We start from the raw sequence: 24,932 nt of genomic DNA on the forward strand, positions 1-24,932 counted from the left end.
GCGCAGCTGTCTCTGCGCTGCTACTTCTGAAGCACATTTCAACACACTCATTAGCATTTTTACAGAAACAAAATATTTAGCTATTGGTAATGACATTCATCACTGCTGTCAAATGTTGAGCTAGCTCATATTTTTGGCACACTGCAAATGACAAGAGTTGAGAAACCATGTAACGTTTGATTACCCCCATGACTACTTTGCTGTGGAATTTTTCTACTGCAACACTACATTAGCACTGAGAAAAGGCTACTTCCCCCACCCCTACCAAAAAAAGGGCTATTTCCTGTATTGTCTTATAAGGCTGAATTACTAAATCTTGCACAGGAGGGAAAGATTTGTGTTATGGTAGCAGTTAGACCTTCACACATCCATAATGAGGCGGAGAGGCTGCTCAATGTGCTGCCTGGAGTAGGTTATTCTTTGGGGATGCAATGGGTCTCTCTTTCTACACAGTGTATTGTGCAGTGGGATGAACACACTCCATGAGAAACTTTGGAGAGCACTGAACAGAATGCCGCTTATTATGCATGTCCATTTCAGCTACCACTAGAATTCCTGTCATGTCATGAATTATGCATTTGTAGGGAGGGGAGAAATATAAACTAGTTTGGCCACATGTTTGGGAATCTAAAGTTGCCCGAGGGCTCTATTGTTATTTATGTAGTAGCAAAAACAGCACTATAAAATACAAGCACAGCACCAACCCAACAGCTAACCCCTGCCTGAAAGAGTTTGTGCTAAAGAGGTACATTTGGGTGGGATACAGTACAGGAACAAAACAGAACAGAAACAAAATGGTCATTGTGGCTGGGATGCTTTTCAGAATAGGTGGTTTTTAAGCAATCTAGTTCCATGCAACCATTGCACGTCAGCCCCCTGTTCTCCCATATGCCTTGGCCTATTGGTTGTTTCTGAGTGACCTTTGGAGTCATTTTTTTTCTCCTCTGATCCCACTGTTAAGCAGCCACCGGGCAGAAGGAACGACAACCTTTAAAACCGCTATAATCACTGTTAAACAGCTCCTATGTGGAAGGGAAAGGATGGGAGTGGTAGAGCTGAAACTGACACAGTCGCTTGCTTCTTTGCCATTCATGAGATGAACATTGTTCCCTGATGTAAATCCTTGAACTCTGACTGTTTATTAAATTGGGGCTGCTAAGCAGAAGTTAGTTGATCAATGGCTAGGGAGCAGGTGTGATGGGACTGCTGCTTATTATACCAAATACCATCATTTCATTGCTACCTTGTCTCCCCCTCCATGTCCCATTTGTTAATCTCTTGCTGTCTCTTGTCTCATTGTATGCTTAGATTATAATCTCTTTGGCGTAGGATTGTCTTTTTAGAACACATATGTACAGCACCTAACACAATTGGGCCTCAGTCCCTCATGAACTACCGCAGGACAAATGAATTAATAATAATATCATGTATCACTTCTGGTGCAAACCTAACACACGTTGTGTGTTTGTTAGCTAGTTAGTGGGGGTTTTGCCCTGAAACCAAACACTGCATTATAAACTTAACTCTAATTATAACTGGAGAGGGGGGATGGGGGAAGAAAATTCCTTCTCCCACACCAGGAGTGGTAAAGGCAGGCCCTCACTTTACCACATGCCGTTTCATGCAGCTCTGGAAGTTAGTGGGAGGAAGGGGCTCTGGAAAAGTCCATTTTCATTCTCAAATGAAAGTAACTGCAGCAAGGTCAGGAGCTGAAGAGCTCTCCTTACTGCTCCCTCCAACCCCAACACCTCACCCCCATATCAAAGTAGCAACTTTTCGTCTTCTCCTCCCCTGCTCATTCAAAGCTGAGGAGGAAGCGGGAGGGGATAATACTCTTGGAACTCACCAGTAAATATCTATCCCATAGGTGATCATTGCTGCAGTCCAAGAGGGTGTAATCTCACAGTAAACTGAGTGAAAGTTCACTATGGAACTGATCCAAATGGGGCCTCACCTTCACTCGAAGAAAAAGGTGTGTTAACACGTTAACTAACAAGTTAAAATTCTAGTATAGATGAGGCAAGATGTAGTTTTAACACATCAACTGTTCAAGGATTTACCTCAACCAGCATGTGTTAAAATTACATTTACCTTGTCTACACTAGTTTTTTAACGCATTTAGTTAACATGTTTTAGCTAATGTGTTAGAATACATCTTTTCCCCTTACACAGATATGGCCATGGAGCCTTTCCATGAATTTCAATGAGGTTATGAGGACTTATATGAGGACTGGAAGTTTATCAACAAGCCTGGAAATCAGAGAATCATAGGACTGGGAAGGAGCTCGAGAGGTCATCTAGTCCAGTCCCCTGCACTCATGGCAGGACTAAGTATTATCTAGTGTGTAATGACTCAGTGTTTTCTCTCTGCTTCACTGTAAGTGGAGTTTCTCTATAGACTTGTTTCCTGTAAGTGGGTTCCACCGCCCTGCATCACAACCCATAAAATGAGAGCACGCTAATGGTTGGTTGGCTGTGGTCAGTGACACAGTGACTCAGTGAACAAGACTGTGAGGTTATAGCAACAGTGGGCCTGTTATCACTTTTTTTAATATCCTCTGGTGCTAGGGACCGCTAAAAAGCCTCTAGAACTGCTATGTGTTTGGAAATTGAGAAGAAGAAAAATATTGAGGGAGACAGTAATCTAATAAACCCAGCTTGACTAATTTTTTGTTTAATATTACAACAGCTAAATTTGCTCTGGGGGCTAAGCCCTTGAGAACTGAGTGGCCAGTTTCAACCTGGAATGAAGCTGTGCTGCCCGATCCTGAACCCCTGAAAATGGTGCTCGATAATGTAAATGCTCCAGGACCTCCATTAATGGTGACACCACCAGTTACTGCAAGACTGAAGCTCCATGGCCAGCGTTGCACTCTAGCTCACAAAGGCTAAATCAGCTGCAGTGCAAGAGTAACACTGCACACCATGCTGACTTTGTTTCCAGTGTATTGCACAGAGTAGTCCTATACTGTATTTGGGAAATGATACTGCAGTCATCTGTCAGCAGTCTGCTGGTGGGTACAAGGATGAATGCCAAAGGGAAACTTAAGGACTCCTAGCTGAATGATACAATGAGCTGGGTCTTCGTGGACTACATCAGTCTCCTTCCCCACTGATGCCATTTCAATGTAGCTTGTGTGAACATTTCATTCCACGGCCGTGCAAAATTCCTGCACAGAAATTCTCACTCAAACCTCTGCCAAACAGTTAAACGTTTACAACATTTCATACATAATAAAAGCTTAAGGACAGCGAATATCACTGTAGTTTGGGCTATTTCAGCCAGAGTCCACTATTTAAAAGCCATCACTGTAAACAAAAAGCGACTCAGTAATTCCTCCACACGGCCAAGAATCACCTGCACATTTGACATGTTGATACATCTGAAAGCTGCTTCTGACTTTATTCAGAGAGAGAGAGAGAGAGAGAGAGTTTGAAATGCCTCTGGGTACATTTCTGGCTCTGCTCTAACTTGCTCACTACAAAGAAGAATCAGGATAATAAGCAGCACTGCAGAATCAATAGTTATCTTGGAAATACTGGTTTGATGTTGACGCCAACTAGCTGTAAGTGGAGTTAGCACATATCCATTTTCTCCACAGGGTATGAGTTCCTCATTACACTGCACACACATTCAACGTAAAAACTCTGCTATGGAAATTTCACATGGGTGCTCATATAAACTGCTTAAGGGAGGGTCAGATTCAACAAATACACCATCTGACTTCCATGCTGTGAAAATCCAGATGCCACCATGTTGTTCCCCCCCCCCCCCCAAATGGAATTCTGTGGTCATGTCCCAGCCTCCATGCTATGGATGGCAGGCAAAGTCTTCACTACATTCATCCCTAAGTGTACTTCACAGAAAACTTTGCTCCCCACCTATATTGTTAACCAGGAATCACACAAATATGAGACTTCCCAATGGCATTCCAAACATTTTCATCTGTCTCCAAATAACCCATCTGACCCTTGAGCCTCTTGCCCATTTTCAGATGGGCAGAAATCACTGAAGGTCCATAGGAAATCCCAGAATACAATGGGAGTGGATACTCTCTGTAAAGCAGCAAGATGCAGCGGGGGCCTGTTTCATCTGTTGTTTGCCTGAAGTGCTCCAGATCATAGCAGAGAGAGAGCTCTATTCCTCCACAAGTGGGCAGATGGATGAAATCTTTTGCGAAGGGATGACACTGGCAGGTCAGGGCAAACGCTGGACCATCACTTTACATTTGGGATTCACAGCTGATAACAATGGGCCCATCATAGCATCGCTTGGCACATGTATAAAACGGAACCACTCAACCAATCAAGACTTCCTCCTACACCTTAGAAAACATAGTGACTGGCATTAACTCAAAAGAATTCCTCCCAGTCATCACCCTGGTCCTTTCCCATCATCACTCTCCTCAGACCTGAGAAAACAGAAATTACAGCTAAATATTGCAGATGGAATTTGTTACATTTTACAGAGTGTCTTGCTCTGCGTCTGGTTTGATTACTGTGTAGAAGTTCAGCATTTGGAGCTTGAGAGTCAGTTCTAATACTGAGGAGGCTGATCAGATTGACTGGAGTTGGAACATGCAGGAGTGCAGGAAACAGTGGGTCTCCCTGATCTCAGGAAGCCCCACCACAGGTACACTGAGGGCTTTAAGCTTTGAAGATCCAGAAGGGGCAGAACCAAGAGAGAGGCACTTACTATGACATCCATCCCTTGAGTAAGAGGATGCTGATCTTGTCATCATTCTTTCATGGTAACCCTCCTCACTCCAAACCTCACCTTGGGAACAGCTTCCGTTGAGGCCCCCATGGGAGCATAGCTCCTGGAATGGCAGTGATGCTATGCAATAGGGAGAAGCCCATGCAAATACTTGGAAGCACCGGGTCTCCATACAGATGCCTTCAGCCTCCACAATTATCCCAAGATCCCCATGGATCTCGAGTCACCTACTGCTTTTCTATGCCTTCCACAAAGCCAATTTCTCTATCTAAGTTCTGATATGACACCCATCACCATAGTAACTCAGCACCAAAGCACAAACCTCACCCTTTGAAAGACCAACTAACATGACATTTCAGTTTGAAACTCAGTTTCCTGGCCCCAATGTGGGGTTGTAATAACTGGTGTGATATCACACTTTTATCTGTGCCAAGCAAAGTATTGTGTAAGATCATAGTCCAGCGTATATCAGAGGCAGTTGATAGCATTCTCAGAAAAGAGCAAACTGGTGTTCGGAAAGGGCGTGGATGCACAGAGCAGATCTTCACTCTATGAAACGTAATAGAACAGTGCTTAGAATGGCAACGGCAACTCTACATAATGTTCATAGACTTTGAGAAGGCTTTTGATAGCATTCACAGGACAAGCCTATGGCGCATTCTGCGGGCATATGGAATTCCTTTCCGTATAATCAATGTAATCAAAAGCTTCTATTTCAACTATACATGCAGTGTTGATCACATTGAGCTCAGTTTTGAAGTCAAAACAGGAGTACGTCAGCAGTGTGTCATGTCTGCAATCCTCTTCAACATTGCCATCGACTGGGTAATGTGGTTGTGACAGGTTCGGTCACAGACATCCCCTTGGGGCTGCCACCTGATGTGCTGAAATTAACTCTGAGCTCGTTTGGAGCTTGGGACTCCAGAATCCTGCCTTGTTGAGCCAGACACGTTAGCCTGCTGCAACACAGACCCAGGGTCTGGGCCACACCCCAAAGCCGCAAACTTTAACTAAAAACAGCTCAGCAGGTTACCTGTCTCCAGCACCCAGACACCCGCTCCCAATCGGATCCAAACCCTCAGATAAATCCATTTTACTCTGTATAACACTTATACAGGGTAAATTTGTAAATTGTTCGCCCTCTATATCACTGATAGAGAGATAAGCACAGCGCCCCCAGATATTAATCACTTACTCTGGGTTTATTAATAAACAAAAGTGATTGTATTAAGTATAAAAAGTAGAATTTAAGTGGTTTCAAGTAATAACATCCAGAATAAAGTAAGTCACAAAGCAAAATAAAACAAAACACGCAAGTCTAAGCCTAATATATGAAGAAACTGATTACAGGTTACAAAGACGTTCCCATAAGCTTCTTTCACAGACTAGACTCCTTCCTAGTCTGGGCCCAAACCTGTCCCCGGTACAGTCTTTGTTAGATCCAGCAGACATCTCAGGTGGTAAACAGAGGTTTTCTCATAACTGGCAGCCCCTTTTGTCCTGCTCCACTCCTTTTATAGCTTTGGCACAAGGCGGGAATCTTTTGTCTCTCTGGGTTCCCACCCCTCCTTCTAAATGGAAAGGTACCAGATTTAAGATGGATTTCATTATCAGATGACATGGTCACATGTCACTGTAAGATCCCTACTGTCCATTCCCTATGTGATGGCCCACACATACACAGGAAGGCTTTCAAGTAACTTTGGCCATTTACAACTGATTGTTTCTGGAGCACCCTTAATGGCCTCCACTTAAGATGTTTACATCAGTGATACAAGTTTATATCTTATTCTTCTAACTCCAGATATAGAAATAATACATGCAAACAAATAGGATGAACACACTTAGTAGATTACAAGCTTTCTAATGACACCATACAAGGGGTATTTAGCGTAAAGCATATTCAAGTTACATCATATTCATAAGCATAGTTCCATAAAGCATATGGAGTGCAATGTCACAGCGACGTACAACAGAAGACATGCCAAGAGGCATTAAATGGACACTCTTCTCATCTCTTTAAGACCTGGACTTTGCAGATGATGTCGCTCTCCTATCACATACCCAACACCATATACAAAACAACTCGACTCAACACATTCAGCCAGCAAATTGGACTGAAAAATCAACTGCAATAAGACAGACATCATGACATTTAATACTGCCTCACCGTCACCAGTACGGATAGAGGATCGTGTTCGCACCAATGTAGAAAAAGTCACATACTTGGGCAGCACCATTAGCCAGGATGGTGGAACAAGCCAGGACATCCAGAACAAAATCAATAAAGCCAGAAATACCTTCAGGAGCTTAAATACAGTCTGGAAATCATCAAAATACAACACCAAAACCAAACAAGATGTATCAACACTACTTTATAGTGCAGAATGCTGGGGAATGAGAAAGTATGACATGTCCAAATTGTCTTCATTCCATACAACCTGCCTCAGAAAAATCCTCCGTATCTTTTGGCCCAGAACAATCTCAAACCAAGATCTATTGACACAGTGCAGCCAAGAGAATCTGAGCACCATCTCATTGCCAGGAGGCATTGGAGATGGATCAGTCATGTGCTTTGGATGGAAACCGATTCCATAACCAGAATAGCAATAAGATGGACACCTGAAGGCAAGTGGAAACAAGGCTGCCTGGAAACAACATGGCGAAGAGCTGTGGAAGCGGAGCTGAAAAAACTGAGACACAGGTGGGGAACCATTGAAAGACTTGCCAGAAACAGACAGGAGTGAAGGAGCTTCGTCACTGCCCTAAACGCCAGAGGCGTAATAGGAACATGACGATGATGATGTGGGGTTTTCCATTTTTTCACTATTTAAACTTTTATGTAGGATGCTCCGATATCAGGGTTTATCACAGCAGTGGGTAAATAGCTTAGCTTCTTCAATAAACTAAGCCCTGGGATCATTTGTTGCCTCTAAAGTAAAAAAAAAAAAAGTTTATAAAGTTCAATAAAGGTGATAAGTGGTAACAGTGGATCAGTCCTGCCTACATTTACACATGATGACATAACTCCTTCTGGATTCAACAGAGCTGCACACATTACGGAAGGCAGAACTGGATTACTTAGGGCAGAATTTGATCTCCAGTACTCCAGTGTAAATCAGAATGACCCTACTGAAATCAGTGAAGGTGCCCTGAAATCAGTGTAACTGAAGTCAGAATGTCTGTGCTTCAGGGGTAAGCATACAGTGGGACTTGGGGCACAGTACAGTGGAACTACTCAGCTTACAGAATGCTAGAGTAAACTGCCATATATATATATATGGTAACTTGTGAGAACAGTCTAATCCCCATTTATGCATTGGTATGTTGGGAAACACGACTGGAACAGTTCCCATCCATAATTCCTCTCATTTGCTCTTTATCCCACAGAACACAAGCTTTTGGGCCTGACTGCCTCCATTTTGTTGTGGGCAGCCAGCAACCTCCTGGCTCAAATGGGAGAAAGCTGCTTCTGGACCACAGGCATAAAGAGGGTTTGACACTGACACCCACAATGAACTCAAGTATGGTGAGTTGCAGACTTTTCATGGGTGAAATTTCCAGAAAGCCGACTGTGCTGACACCCAGCATCTGCACTATAACATCCTAGTGGAGCATTCATGGTGTATGCTGATTTTGCAAAATTAGTCTTAGCTTTCATGGAAAGACTGTTAGTCACATCAAGTATTGAAGTATATGTACTAATGGTGCCACCCAGAGGTATACTTGAGTGTAGCACACAGGGGTCTGTGTACAAAAGATATATCTATGTGCAATTATGGAATCCAGGCATAATGTCACACCATTAGTTTTTAATCTGTATTAGGAATTGGTCTTTAAATCAACCACAGAATAATTTTGCTCTTTTATTTTTCAGAATTTCTTGCCTATTAATTTTCATTCAATATTTGTTTTTTTGTGATGATTCCTATTGATTCCTATTTTTTGTGATGTTCTTATTTATTTTCCATGTACATTAAAATAGTATTTCTTAATAAAGCAGTGTCTCTCATCTCTATTTGTATACAAGACATATTGTTTGATTTTATTGGTGGTTGCTACATACAGCAATTGGAATAGCACCAGGGGTTCAATTCACAATGGGATGCCACTATTTTTCATACCCCTATAGTGGTATATGATTTTGGATAGGAGCAAACACACATTTTAATGTAAAATTTAAATAAAGACATAGGGGAAAATTCTCTTCTATCCAGAATAATTGATCATTCTCCTGCAGCTGGAATGTATGTGGATCGTAGTTCATAGAAGCAAATATCTTTCTGACATGAAAAACAACATGCCCACTCTTATTTTCAGCTGTTTAAAAGGCTGTATTCCAGGGTCTCCTGTGGGATGCTGAGCACTCTTGAAATTCTCAGAACTTTTCAATCCTAATTTATTTCTCTTGTCAGGAAACAAACCCCTAAACTGATTGTGTGACATTAAGATGTAGATTTTCAAAGTGGTGCATGCTGATCGCCATCAATAGCAATGAGAGACGAGCTGCTAAGAACAAGTCCCTTTGAAAAACTCCCCTATGGAAATTAATGGGATCAATAACCCCGGTAGTACAAAACAAAAAATGTTTAATACAGAGATTTATTGAAATGGATAGATAACTGATTTTGAGATTTTATTTACTAATGTTTAAAAATGTGAGTATAAAAATACACTGTACCTGCTTCTATCTAACTACAGATACCTTAAAATTACTCATTTTTCACAAACTGTCATAAGAATTGGGAGAGCATGTACTATTTTGGCTTCAAAGGTCTGTATCTGTGTCTTTGCTAATCCAAACCAAGTGGAGACCGAGGGACATGCTCCCTTGAAAACTAACTTCATAGGGGTCCTAGCTCATCTGTCCATCCTGCTTACTTATCTCTGGAAGAAAGATCATTCCCAAGATCCCTCCTCTAACAATCACTCATGTTACTGCATCAGCATTTCCAAGTCGAGCGTACTTTGGGATATGTAACAGAAAGGACTTCTTGGATTATCCAGCGAGGGAAAGGGAGCCTAGCCCAGATACACAGGTGGGCCTAGCAGAAGAAAACACACTCAGGGTCCATAAAATTGAGTGTGATCCATTTGTAAAAACCTGCCCTCATCGACCAGTGGGCAAACAGGGTGCTCAATGAGAGAATATCCACCATATTCCAAATGTCTCAGTGATGCATGTGGTATAAACGCCAAGAGATATGGATACACATAGGGAGGTGGAGGTGCCCTGTGATTGCAGAGAGCATGCGTCCAACAGATAGCATCTTGGGTGGGGTAGACTTAAAATATCCAGAAACTTGCCAAAAAATACAAAAAAGAGCTATTACGATGTCAGATTTTGTGATCTTGGCCTCACTGAAAGTTGAGGGCTCTCAGCATCTTGCACAAGGAACTCAGCAGCTAGTAGGATTGGCCCCTTGAATTTTGCCCTTGTATTACTTGTTGTGGTGGAATTCAGCCAAGCAGACAGGGGGTCCTTGTCTTTAGTAACAATGATGCAATTTGAGAATATCAAAAACAAGTGTAGAGTAATTCACACAGCCCATCAAACATTTTCACTTACAGCAATAAAACATAGGGCAGACTTTATCAAAGAAACAAGGGCTGTTGTGTGTATCGCAGACGACTCATTTGTTCACACACAAACAAGTTTTATCAGTAATCTGTGTGCTAGAAAGGAATTTTTTTTTAAATAATCAATTACTGTGGGTCTGATCTCCAGGTCCCAGCTTCCACTTGTGCACACACAATTTTGTCCAAAGGGTTTTTTGCTTGTGGAAATTCTAATGCCTGCCAGAATCTAACAATAGTGTAGGCAGAGGTTTGTGCTGAAAAAGTGGTTGCACAGGCTGATGGCAAAATTGTACAACCACCAGAGGAGAGCTGGTAGAGGCCTCCCTGAAAATCAGGTCTGGCATGCTCGTTTTGCAGCACTATTCTGAAACAGCATTGGGTGCAATGCCATAATTCCTCCTTCCCTTTTAAATCAAGGTGTCATAAGAAAACTTGAGCAATCTGTACCTGAGGACAAACGTAAATACAACAAATCATACTCTGCCGTTATATTCCCTCTTTCCGTGATTAGTCATGTGGAGTGTAAGGTGTATAATGTGCACTGACCTGTACTTCCCTGTCCGTACTTGTAGAGCTCTCATACCGCACTGCTGGGCGCCTCCTACATCATTCACAATATCATCTCCAATCATGATGGCCTGTCACAGCAATGAAATACAGACAAAACTGGTGTCAAGTGAATTTTATTTCTGCCATACTTCATCTTTCTTGACATAATAAACTGCTTGATTTGATGTTTAATACTGCCATCAGACAAATTAAACAAGATAATATTGTCATCATATTGATTAAAAGTCATCCTACATTGAATATAATTCACACTGCACCTCTGCTGGCTATACAGCTGAACAGTAGCCATCAACACAATTTGAAATCAAATCAGAAGAGTAAAAAATGATTAGGCACAGTACAAAAACAATGTAGAAATTCATAAAGTTAATCTTACATTCCTAACAAACACGTTTTTATGTTATGGCGATGGCAGTTATGATAATATTAAGTTTTAAACATTTCCTTAGAAGTTATACTATAAAGGCTGATCAAACTGTTTGCAAATCTATGACAAATATAACTTGGGAACATTTATTCTCAAATCACATTATGGGAAATATGGAAATTTCGAAAGACATGCATCATTGTGCAGTCCAATGTTATGTTATTCAAAAATACATAGCATTTTCCATACGTGTGTAGCAATGACTGCATCACAATCAGTTACTGTCTATGTAAGTGAAATTTAAGCAAACTAGAGTATGTCGGTTATAAAGCAAAATTTACTGAGAAAAGTCTCTGTGCTCTGCTTAGAGGATGTGTGTCTAAGTGCACACCTATAAGCTTAATGAAAATATGTATTGTGCACGCTCAATACACACAATTTTCACATGGTGATATCTTTGTTAAATCAAAATCCATTTGTTTCACACCAAACTGGGCACTAGAGTCGTAAGTGACACGTTTCAAGTCTTTGCTGTCACCCTGCCTTCCCCTCCCTTGGATTTAAAAATGGCTGATTGCTTTATCTCAAAGTTCCCCCACACCCCAAAAAGAAAAAAAATAATATCTGAGCAATCACAGAAAAGGTCAGCCCCAAATTATGACTCAGCATTCTCTCATTACCCAAATCTCTCAGTGAATTCTGGATTGCACCCAAGATAAATAAAGGCAGTTTACATTATAGGGCTACCAAGTGCATTATAGGGTAGACTGGAAAAATGTGTCTTGTTCAAAAACATGACAAACAACATGTTTTAGCTACCAGTTTTCAAACATGACTGTGCACCTACTATAGACAGAGCCAGTTGTGTTTGAAAATGTATTAACTAGTTACATGACCAAGCTATCTTAGCTGCAAGTTTCCTACCTTAGCTGCTTAACTTGCAACCTTACCTAAAGTACTACCAGGCTTCCACAATAATTATACCTCACAACTCTCTCTCATTGTTAGGAAGAGTACTCATTTTTTGCCTAAATGTACTTCTCTTCCACATAAACTTGCTATCTCAATTATTCTAACACTGGCCCAATAGAAATATAGACTTGTTACACAGGGGTTACATACAGTATTTATTTTTATACTATATAAACTGGTCTCACATTTTAAGCACTCTGCCCTATGTTTTTTCTTGTGTCCCTCATTACCGGTCTGTGTTCCACATATGGGCCTTTGTAGGTTAAAAGGCACATTTATAACTGGACCAGAATTGCCTTAGATGGCAATGGTGTTGCCAAGAATAGCACCAAGGGGACTCCACTGAGCATGCATAGAAAGCCAGCCTAGCATTTTTCCATCTGAGTTGGGCTGATAAATAGGCCCTTGTCAGAGAGGTCATGGGAATGAGTCACGTACACCACAAATGGGGGCTGGCTTCTCTAGTAACCATATTCTAGGGGGAATTCTGACTTGTTTTTGTGTGTTTGTGTGGGTGGTGTGCAACAGCTTTATGAAAATAAAACACACAGAATCTTTCTATTTTAGGCATCATTCCAGTTACCATTTCTAGCTAATATTAAAACCTCTTCTTTCCTAGCCTGTTCCTTGAAACATCTTTTTAATATACGATGCAGCCACATAACAGCATGGGCATCAAGTGTACCCATAATGAGGGCCAAATTTAAGAGCCTCTGCACTATACAGTCACGCTGTTATCACAGCCCTCCCTGCTGCTGTTTATATAGAGCACAAATGAAGACGCCCAAACTGAAGTTACAGAAAATTTGGTTGCCATAGCGTGTTGGGTCTGATGCTGGGGAGGGAAGGAACCATTTCCACAGATTCACAGAATTTAAGGACAGAAGGGATGACATGATCTGGCCCTCCATCACCATACCTTATATCTATTAAAATTTTCAATTTGTAGCATTCATGGTGCTATTCCGTGTCTGCTCCATTGTTTCAAAGAGTTTAAGGCCGGATGGGGCCATCAGATCAACTAACTTAATCTCTTATATGTACACCCCACGCCATTAAGTTTCACCAACTTACTCCTGCATTGAGCCCAGTAACTTATGTTTGACTAAAGCATGTCTTCTAGAAAGACATCCGGTTTTAAGAGATGAAGAATCCACCCTTTCCCTTGGTAGTTTGTTCCAACGGTTTAATCACTTTTACTACAAGTGACAGTTAAAAGTTCGTGCCTGATTTCTAATTTGAATTTGTCTGGCTTCAGCTTCCAGTGACTGGCTCTTGTGATGCCTTTCTTGACTAGGCTGATGAGCCCTCTAGTACCCAGTGTTTTCTGCCCATGAAGGTACTTGTATACTGTGATTAAGGCACCGCTCAATCTTCTTTTTGATAAGATAAACAGATTGAGTTTTTTAAGTCTCTCACTGTATGGGCATTTTGTCCAGCCCTCATACCATTTTTGTGGCTATTTTCTGCAGCCTCTCCACTTCCTCGACATCAAGGAGCACTGGGGACTGGAGTGAGGAAGGAGGCAGCTCCTCCCTTGATATTTTCAATGTGAAGCAAAGGGGGATTCCCCACTGAAGTGCCAGCTGGGGAAATAGCAAGGCAGCCAAAGAGCCATCTTGCTCCTGCTCTAGCACCGGAGCTCCAGAATGCTATCAGCTGCGAATGGGGGCCATTCACGCCCCCCCTCCCACCCACACACACACTTACTTCCACAGGCATTGGGAAAAGGGGCCGGAGTAGAGCCTCTTGCTTTCCCTCCAGTCATCTCTCACCCACAAGCATCGGCTTCAGTAGCTTCTAAATTAGCCCCCTCATCAACAAACTCCTCTCCCTCCCTTCAGGCATCTCTCCATGGCTATTGGTGCCTCCCTGACCCCTGAATGGTAAAGAGAAAGGGGGCAGAATCCATGGAGAGTCAGTGGAGGCTGCAGGGAGATAATATGTATGAGTTTCTTGTCTCCTACATGGCAGCAGGACTCTATTGCCAGCATGACCATCCTCAGACTCAGTGCAGAGCTGCCTTCCACAAGAGCACAGGCCTATGTGGCCTTGGTTTTGGGGACTGTAAGGGCATGTCTACACTGCAATTAGACACCCATGGCTGGCCCATGCCAACAGACTCAGGCTAAGAGACTGATTAATTGCAGTGTAGATGTTCAGAGTTGGGCTGCAGCCCCAGCCCTGGGGCCCTCCCACCTCACAGGGTCCTGGACCTAGAGCCTGGACTCCCGCCCAAGCCTGAACTTCTACATTGCAATTAAACAACCCCTTTGCCCGAGTCAGCTGGCATAGGCCACCTACAGGTGTTTAATTGCAGCAGTGTAGACATACCCTAAGAGGACATGAATTCTTAAGGAAACAGGTCTTCACTCCAGCTCTAAAACCCTAAAAGGGGATTTCCTTTGAAAAAGGGAAACCATGAATATGGGTGTGATGTTGCACCCCATAATTCTTTATGGAAATATGCTTACGAACGTATATATACGAATGACATAACTGGAATATGTTTTATGCTACATATGCCATGTAACATATCTCTGCAAAGGTTATGATCTACTGAATATATTCATCCTATTTGTACGCATGTGTCATTTTTGTATTCGAAGTTATGAATATTGGCTGTGTACTTGTTTGAGTTTACGTAGCCTTAGTAAATCATTTGGTCAGCTTCTTGAGAAAGGAATGTGCAAATTAAGTACCCAATCAAGAAACACGTAACTGACAAGGAATCTTGGAAGACTCCAATCCACATAAGAAGTCTTCCTGGAGACATTCAAGATAGCATGTGGGCAATGGCTGCTGCCTGTAAAAACTGAGTCATGCATGGACATGTGACTTGCCCATGTGACTCCAAAACTCCATCTTGGAGCTGGATTTTGCATAGGAGAGAGGAGGAGGTCTCCACCCACAAGAGAAAGTCTATTTAAGCCCCTGGGAGACCCTTCAATTTTTGTCTTCAGCTGGCTCAAGAAATAGCCTCTCCATCCCCAAGGGATACCTGAAAGAAACTGGAACAAAGGACAGTAACTACAGGGGTGTGAGGGATTGCTGGACATAGACTAGAAGGAGGCTAGTCTGTAAAAAAAGCTTACTGGAACATCTCTGAGGGTGAGATTTCATCTATAATCACTTACTGTATTAGGTTTAGACTTGCATGTTTTATTTTACTTTGCTTGGTAATTCACTTTGTTCTCTCTGTTATTAGTTGGAGCCACTTAAATCCTACTTTTTGTATTTAATAAAATCACTTTTTACTTATTAATTAACCCAGAGTATGTATTAATACCTTGGGGGGGGGGGGCAAAAGTTGTGCATACCTCTCTATCAGTGTTATAGAGGGCGAACAAGTTATAAGTTTATCCTGTATAAGCTTTATACAGGGTAAAACGGATTTATTTGGGGTTTGGACCCCATTGGGAGCTGGGTATCTGAGTGTTGGAGACAGGAACAGTTCTTAACCTGTTTTCAGTTAAGCCTGCAACTTTTGGGGGACGTTGCTCAAAGCTGGGTCTGTGTTTGTAGCAGGCTAGCGTGTCTGGCTCAGACCACTCAGGGCACTGAAGTCCCAAGCTGCCAGGGAAAACGGGCTCAGAGGTAGTCTCAGTACATCAGTTGGTAGTCCCAAGCAGGGTCGCCCAGAGGATTCCGGGGGCCTGGGGTCTTCGGAGGCGGAGGGCCCTCGCTTCAGCGGTAATTTGGTGGCGGGGGGGTCCTTCTGCTCCGGGACCTGCCGCCGAAGTGCCCCAAAGACCTGCGGCGGGGTTCCTCTGCCGCCAAATTACCGCCGAAGCGGGACCCGCCGCCGAAGCGCAGCCGGGTCTTCGGGGCACTTCGGCGGTGGGTCCCAGAACGGAAGGGCCCCCTGCCACCGAATTACCGCCGAAGACCCGGCTGCGCTTCGGCGACGGGTCCCGCTTCAGCGGTAATTCGGGGGTGGGGGTCCTTCCGCCCGGAGTGGAAGGACCCGCCGCCGGCAAAGACCGGGAGAGGAAGAAGCTCTGGGGGCCCTGGCCCCGCGAGAGTTTTCCGGGGCCGCCGGAGCAAGTGAAGGACCCCGCTCCAGGGCCCCCGAAAAACTCTTGTGGGGGCCCTGCCGGGGCAAATTGCCCCACTTGCTCCCCCTCTGGGCGGCCCTGGTCCCAAGGGGGTTTCTGTGAGGGTTTCTGAGGGATCTGAGTACTTATGAGTAGCTGAGAAGGTTGCTCACCAGTGGTGTATTATATTCTACATAGGCAAGTTTTCATGCAAGAAGACAGTCAGCTCAGAAAGTGCAGCTGCACATGAGCACTGATGCCTATCCAGGCCAGCTTGTGACATACGCATACAAAAATGTACTCCAGCCTCTGGGGATTTCATAGATTTACTATCGGTGAAGGGCAATAATCACTAAAGGAGGAGCAATTATTCCCAAATCATTTAGGATTTTAAAAAATCATTGGCAAGAAGATAGAGGTCAAGAGGTGCACTGTCAAGGGAAATAAAAAAATTCTACCTGTCAAACCTAGGTTTAACTTCCTCTCTGACTGTAATATGGAGGGAGAGAGAGAGAGAACGGAAAGGTCACACACCCACTGAAAGCAAGAATTAAAAGATCCCCATTTATGATCACATTTTACAAAGGGAAAACAGGTATTAGTCTGTTCAGTGAGCATGTGGAAGTTATTTCTTTTTAAAATTCACCAAAAAAGACAAAATGTACTAAGGCTGTCAGAAAACCATGACAGTATTAACCCGATACATCAAAAATTGGAAGGAGTTGTAATATATATTTTTCCACATCCTATAAAACGCAAGCAATGAAAGAGGGTTCATATATATTTTGTGAAAGAATGCATATTCTCTAAAAATTACACTTTAAGGGGGTGATGGATGGCTCAGGGAGATTGGTCATTATATATTTTTTAAATAGCTCTTTATCTCCAGGATGCTGGTTCAAATCCAACCTCAATCAGTAGTGATGAAAAAATAGTGCTCAATGACATCTGGCAGCCACAGAGTAATCCCTAGCAGACATATGGCCATATCAGAGATATCACCATTACAACTGGCAATCTTATTGGCCGTCTGAACACACGTGGAGTGAACTATCTTCTCACCCCCAAAAGTAGTCCATGCTAGTAAGGCTTATGGAGCACTGGTCGGCAGAATGTGGAAACTTTCTCTTGCTGTACCTGGTCTGTGAATAGTGGAGTTTAGCCAGGGTTGCGCGCGCACACACACACACACACGCACCACTAATTTTGAAGGAGAAGAAATGACACATTAAGAAGATGAATGACACAGCCAAAACATCTATGCTAAACAAAACAATAGCTTTGTGTTTTTATACACTTAAGCCAAGCTCACATGCTGTACTTTGAAGTGAAGTGAAGTGCATGGAGAAAGTAAATGGATAAGATGCCACCGAAATATCTATGCCAACTTCAATAGAATTTTAATACAGTGTAACCTCCAAGATAAAAAGTATTTTTGCATAAGCAGATTTTTTCTACAGGCTTAATAGCCATAATCATGTTAAATATGACTGGGATATACAGCAATAGAAGTCTATATGCAAAATATTAACTAATGTGTTAAAATCCTTTATAAGAGAAACTTTGTGTATTTACTTTTCTCCTCTTTCCCCTCAGCCTGATAATCATCTAGGCTTTGAGATTCCAATTCATTTTAAAATAATGTGTTCATCTGGGACCTACTTGCTGAGCAACCAAACATGCAAAGGGCATCAAATGTGAATTCTGACCTGGAAGATATTGTACAATAAGGTAGATAAGGTAGAGATAAATACGCTGAGACACTGGGGCAGTTTTCCAAACGCCCAACGGGCAGTTATATTTGAATTGATCTTTCAATGGAAGTTGAGTGCCTAACTCCTATTTGTGCCATTACAAATCTCTCCCAACCCCCAGAGGTGCAAGCCCATCCCAAATGAATACAGAAAGTACAAATACAGAAGTAGACACCGTCTACCACTCCTGGAGTGACCTAATTCCCGGGTTTGCAGGTAACAGAATCAGGAATTTGTTAACTACCTATAGTTTATGTACCCCAGTATGACGTGCCATAATTCCCATTAAAAAAAGAAAATTTGCTACAGGCAGAACTTTCTGTGATTATATAATACTTCTAGAACCTTAACATTATTTAGGTTTTATTGTAAAGCTGTCAAAATCATCCATAGTTTCATCAGCCTTAAAACATTTGAATTACGTATTTCAATAACCTTTAAGATGTGTTATTCTTTGTCATACTACTGAATCATAAGAAGGCTCTGGCTACCTCTTAGAGATTTAAATTTCCAATCTACTAAAGTAATACCATCAATCTGTTATTTCTACACCACTGAGGAAAGATTACAATGAAAATTGGACTTTAGGGAGTTCCTTCTACTCCAAGTGCAAGTTGAAAACATCTCAGCAGTAGAAGGCAAAGTCAGGGTCTCAGTAAGAAGCAGTCATCAAGGGAAATGACTGGTGATTATTGATTAAAGCAGCCTGAGAATTTTAAACATTGCCACAATCTACCATTACTGTAGTGAAATAGTATTATAAAAAAAATTTATTCATTAAAAATAAGGTAATAGAAAATTGTAATATGTTTTATAAAACACAATTCATCTAAAATGATTTAATGATTGTGTGGTACTGCTGATTTGACATTTAAATGGATTTCAGAAATGGAATAAATTATTACTGAGTATTTTATAATGGTAGAAGCAATTAAACTGCTCCTTATTTTGCTGTCATAGGTATAGACATAGCACATTTAGGAGAGAGAAAAATATCACATAATAGATCATTAAGGAACCAATTGTATTGTAAGAACAGTGTATTTTTACATGTGCGCACACACACACACACGCACGCACACACATACACTCTTACACTTGCAAAGTCAAGTTAGGAGATGCCAGAATAAATGCTACCCAAACAAGTTTGATTTGGCCCCCTTGTGCATATGCATTATGCTACAATCTATTTTTCTGCATACATACTACTTTTCTGCAGTGAAAAGTGTCAAGCAACTTAAACTATAGGTGGCACTACCAGCTCTGCCTATAATATAATTTCTTTCAATTATTTAATACACACACATACTTTTTATACATGAAAACATATACATAATATATATATTGAATATATAAAAAAAATTCTATTTAGATACACACACCGTGGAGGTGTCTACCCAGGCCCTGGTCTTGACTTGCTGGGAATGTGGCCTGCATGTCTCTGATGATGAAACCCAGGCAGAGGGAATCACCTGGTGTGAGAGGTGTCTCCCTTAGGAAGCAGGTAAGAGAGCTGCAGGAGGAGATGCTTCATCTGCATAGCATCCAGGAGCACGAGGACCTCATCAACGGGATGCATCTGTAAACATCTGGGACAGAGGATGTTACCTGTCTATAGAGGACTACAGCAGCACCAGAGAAGGAAGGAGGAATGGCTGTTTTAAAGGGAGGAGACTGGATGCTGGCCACGTTGGGCATTAGACAGTGCTCCACCCACCACCCATGTCTATTGTGGTGACGAACCAGTATGCTGCACTGGCAACAGGAAGTTGAGGAGCAGACCCCAGTGACTGAGGAGGAGCTACCTACCCCAAAGGTGGAAGGCTCATGGCCACTGCACCCAAGAGGAGGCTGCGTAGGGTGCTGGTGGTCGGTGACTCTCTTCTGAGGGGCATGGAGGCATCCATCTGCTGACCTGACATGAGACCAGGGAGATGTGTTGCCTGCCCTGGGGCCCATGTCAGAGATGTTATGGAAAGGCTGCCAAGGCTCTCTGATCACTACCCTATGCTCCTCAGCCACATGGACACTAATGATCCTGTCAGGCAACCCTGAGCAGATCAGCAGTGACTATAAAGGTGAAAGGGTCGGGGCACCAACTGAACTCTTGTCCATCCTCCCAGCTGAATCACAGAATCATAGAAGATTAGGGTTGGAAGAGACCTAGGGAGGACATCTAGTCCAACCCCCTGCTCAAAGCAGGACCAACACCAACTAAATCATCCCAACCAGGGCTTTGTCAAACTGGGCCTTAAAAACTCTAAGGATGGAGATTCCACCACCTCCCTAGGTAACCCATTCCAGTACTTCATCACCCTCCTAGTGAAACAGTTTTTCCCTAACAGCCAACCTAGATCTCCCCCACTGCAACTTGAGACCATTGCTCCTTATTCTGTTATCTGCCACCACTGAGAAGAGCCGAGCTCCATCCTCTTTGGAACCCCCCTTCAGGTAGCTAAAGGCTGCTATCAAATCCCCCCTCACTCTTCTCTTCTGCAGACTAAATAAGCCCAATTCCCTCAGCCTCCCCTCATAAGTCATGTGCCCCAGCCCCCTAATCATTTTAGTTGCCCTCCACTGGACTCTCTCCAATTTGTCCACATCCTTTCTGTAGTGGGGGGCCCAAAACTGGATGCAGTACTCCGGATGTGGCCTCACCAGTGCTGATTAAAGGGGAATAATCACTTCCCTCAATCTGCTGGCAATGCTCCTACTAATGCAACCTAATATGCCGTTAGCCTTCTTGGCAACAAGGGCACACTGCTGACTCATATCCAGCTTCTCATCCTAACCCTACCCTCCAGCATATCTACCTCTCCTCCCAGCTTAGTGTCATCCGCGAACTTACTGAGGGTGCAATCTATCCCATCATCCAGATCATTAATAAAGATGTTGAACAAAACCGGCCTAGGACTGACCCCTGGGGCACTCCACTTGATACTGGCTGCCAACTAGACATTGAGCTGTTGATCGCTACCCATTGAGCCTGACAATCTAGCCAGCTTTCTATCCACCTTACAGTCCATTCATCCAATCCATACTTTTTAAACTTGCTGGTGGGAGACCGTATCAAAAGCTTTGCTAAAGTCAAGATATATCATATCCACTGCTTTCCCTATATCAACAAAGCCAGTTATCTCATCATAGAAGGCAATCAGGTTGGTTAGGCATGACTTTCCCTTAGTAAATCCATGTTGACTGTTCCTGATCACCTTCCTCTCCTCCAAGTGCTTCAAAATGGATTCCTTGAGGACGTGCGCCATGATTTTTTCAGGGACTGAGGTGAGGCTGACCAGTCTGTAGTTCCCCGGATTCTCCTTCTTCCCTTTTTTAAAGATAGGCACTATATTTGCCTTTTTCCAATTGTCCGGGACCTCCCCTGATCACCACGAGTTTTCAAAGATAATGGCAATGGCTGTGCAATCACATCAGCCAATTCACTCAGCATCCTCAGATGCATTAGATCTGGAGCCATGGATTTGTGCATATCCAGCTTTTCTAAATAGTCCTTAACCTGTTCTTTCACCACTGAGGGCTGCTCACCTCCTCCCCATACTGTGTTGCCCAGGACAGCAGTGTGGGAGCTGACCTTGTCTGTGAAGACAGAGGCAAAAGTACTTCAGCTTTTTCCACATCATCTGTCACTAGGTTCCCCCATTCATTAAAGGTCCCACACTTTCCCTGACCTTTTTCTTGTTGCTAACAACCCTGTAGAAACCCTTCTTGTTACCCTTCACATCCCTTGCTAGCTGCAATTCCAGTTGTGTTTTGGCCTTCTTGATTACACCCCTGCATGCTCGAGCAATATTTTTATACTCCTCTCTAGTCATCTGACCAAGTTTCCACTTCTTGTAAGCTTTCTTTTTGTGTTTAAGCTAACCGAAGATTTCACTGTTAAGCCAAGCTGGTCACCTGCCATATTTACTATTCTTTCTGCACATCAGGATGGTTTGTTCCTGCACCCTCAATAAGGCTTCTTTAAAATATAGCCAGCTTTCCTGGACTCCTTTCCCCCTCATATTCACCTCCCAGGGAATCCTGCCCATCCGTTCCCTAAGGGAGTCAAAGTCTGCTTTTCTGAAGTCCAGAGTCTGTATTTTGTTACTCTCCTTTCTTCCTTTTGTGAGGATCCTGAACTCAACTATCTCATGGTCACTGCTGCCCAGGTTGCCACCCACTTCTACTTCCCCTACCAATTCTTCCCTGTTTGTGAGCAGCAGGTCAAGAGGAGAACAGCCCCTGGTTGGTTCCTCCAGCACTTGCACCAGGAAGTTGTCCCCAACACTCCAAAAACTTCCTGGATTGTCTGTGTACTGCTGTATTGCTCTCCCAGCAGATGTCAGGGTGATTGAAGTCCCCCATCAGATTCAGGGCCTGTGCTCTGGAAACTTCAGTTAATTGTCCAAAGAAAGCCTCATCTACCTCATCCTCCTGGGCCGGTGGTCTATAGCACACGCCCACCATGACTTCATCCTTGTTGCTCTCGCTTCTAAACTTAACCCAAAGACTCAACAGGCTTTTCTCCAGTTTCTCCAGGCAAGGACTCTGGCAGGAACACACACATGCTGAAGATGAACGCATGACTGCGCAAATAGTGTCAATGGGAGGGCTTCAGCTTCCTCGACCATGGGATGCTGTTCCGGGAAGATGCTCTGCTGGGAAGAGATGGGGTCAACCTGACCAAGAAGAGGGAGAGCATCTTTGCCCACCAACCTAGTGAGAAGGGCTTTAAACTAGGTTCAAAGGGGGCAGGTGACAAAAGCCCACAGGTAAGTATAATAAAAGGCAAACTTAACAGAGGGTTGAAGGGAGAAATGTGGAAAATTACACTAGGGTCATGGGAGCAAGAAGAGGTAAATCGGTGGGGAAATCTGCTCAACATTTTAAACGTTTATACACAAAGGCAAGAAGTATGAGGGAGAACTGGCAGTATTAGTCCATAAACTAAATTATGACTTAATTGGCATCAGGGTGGGATAAGTCTCATAACTGGAATACTGGTACAGAGGGGCATAGCTTCTTCAGGAAGGATGGGAAGGACTAAAAAAAAAAAAGAGGAGGTGTTGCATTATACATCAAGAATTTATACACTTGTTCTGACGTCCAGAAGGAGGTGAGAGACAGACCAGCTGAAAGTCTCTGGGAAAAGATAAGAGGCATGACTTCATGGCAGGGGTGTATTACAGACCACCAAATCAGGAAGAGGAGATAAATGAGCCATTTCTAGAATAAATAACAGAAATATCCAAAACATAAGACCTGGTAGTAATGGGGGGCTTTAACTACCCCGAGATCTGTTGGAAAAGTACTACAGCAAAACTCAAAATTTCCAATAAATTCTTGGAATATAGTGGGGACAACTTTTTGTTCCATGATCTGGAGGAAATAACCAAGAGAACAGCCATTTTAGACTTGATTCTCACCAACAGGGAGGAATTAGTTGTGAATCAAGAGGTGAAAGGGAACCACAAAAGGGAAGTACAAAGTCAGGAAGGCTAAGGCAAAAAATGAGTTATACCTAGCAAGGCACAATGAAAGGCAATAAGAACTGGTTCTTGAAATACATTAGGAGCATGAAAAAGATGAAGGAAAGTGTAGCTCCTCTACTTAGCAGGAAAAGAGGGCTAACCATGACATCAAGAAGGCTGAAGTGTTTAATGCCTATTTTGCTTCAGTCTTCACTAAAAAGGCTAATAGTGACCAGATTGTCAACACAATTAATGACACCACCACAGGGGAAGAAACACAAGCCAAAATAGAGAAAGCACAGGTTAAAAAATATTTAGGTAAGTTGAATATATTCAAGTTGGTATGTTCTGATGAAATTCATCTTAGAGTACATAAGGAACTAGCTGAAGCAATCTCAGAAAATTAGCAATTATCATAGAGGACAGGTGATGTCCCAGATAACTTGACGAGGGCAAACATAGTATCTATCTTTAAAAGGGGGAACAAAGAGGACCCCAGAAATTATAGACCAGTCAGCTTAACTTCTATATCTAGAAAGATACTGGAACAAAATTATTAAACTATCAATTTCTAAGAACTTAGAGGATAATAGGATTAATAGCCAGCATGGATTTGTCAAGAATAAATCATACCAAACCAATCTAACTTCCTTCTTTGACCAGATTACTGGCCTAGTGGATAAGGTGAAAGTAGTAGATGTGCTATATCTTGATTTTAGTATGGCTTTTGACATAGTCCCACATGACATTCTCATAAGCATATTAATGAAATATGGTCTAGATGAAATTACTATAAAGTGGGTGCACTTCTGGATGAAAGACCATACTGAAAGAGTAATTATCAATGGCTTGATGTCAAACTGGGAGAATGTATCTAGTGGGGTACTGCAGGGGTCAGGCCTGGTTCTAGTACTATTCAATAGTCTCATTAATGACTCAGACAGTGGTGTGAAGAATATGCTTATAAAATTTGCAGATGCTACCAAGGTCAGAGAGATTCCAAGCACTCTGAAGGACGGGATTAGAATTAAAAATGACCTTGACAAATTGGAGAGTTGGTCTGAATTCAACACGATGAAATTCAATGAAAGGTAAGTGCAAAATACTTCAGTTAGGAAGGAAAAATCAAATGCACAACTACAAAATGGGGAATAACTGGCTAGGTGGCAATACCGCTGAAAAGGATCTGTGGGTTAAAGTGGATCACGAATGGAATATGAGTCAACAGTGTGATGCAGTTGAGAAAAAGGCTAATATTATTCTGAGGTGTATGGATGGGTGACGGGATGGATCACTTGATGATTACCGGTTCTGCTCATGCCCTCTGGGGCACCTGGCATTGGCCACTGTCGGAAGACAGGATACTGGGCTAGATGGACCTTTGGTCTGACCCGGTACGGCCGTTCTTATGTTCATTCTAGGCACCACACTTTAGGAAAGATGTGGACAAATTGAAGAGAGTCTCTT

At 42.7% G+C, this 24,932-nt stretch overlaps 1 protein-coding gene across 1 annotated transcript in view; it reads right to left on the reverse strand.

Annotated features, from left to right (window-relative positions):
• Window positions 1–24,932, reverse strand: part of LOC123374183 (phospholysine phosphohistidine inorganic pyrophosphate phosphatase) — a 168,632-nt gene that overhangs the window by 101,071 nt on the left and 42,629 nt on the right. Inside the window, exon 6 of the mRNA XM_045023823.1 lies at window positions 10,844–10,935. Within this exon, the coding sequence (XP_044879758.1) occupies window positions 10,844–10,935 (92 nt within the window). The remainder of the gene's footprint in view (window positions 1–10,843; window positions 10,936–24,932) is intronic.

Source organism: Mauremys mutica, chromosome 7 (genome assembly GCF_020497125.1).
Source record: "Mauremys mutica isolate MM-2020 ecotype Southern chromosome 7, ASM2049712v1, whole genome shotgun sequence".
Classification (NCBI taxonomy): domain Eukaryota; kingdom Metazoa; phylum Chordata; order Testudines; family Geoemydidae; genus Mauremys; species Mauremys mutica.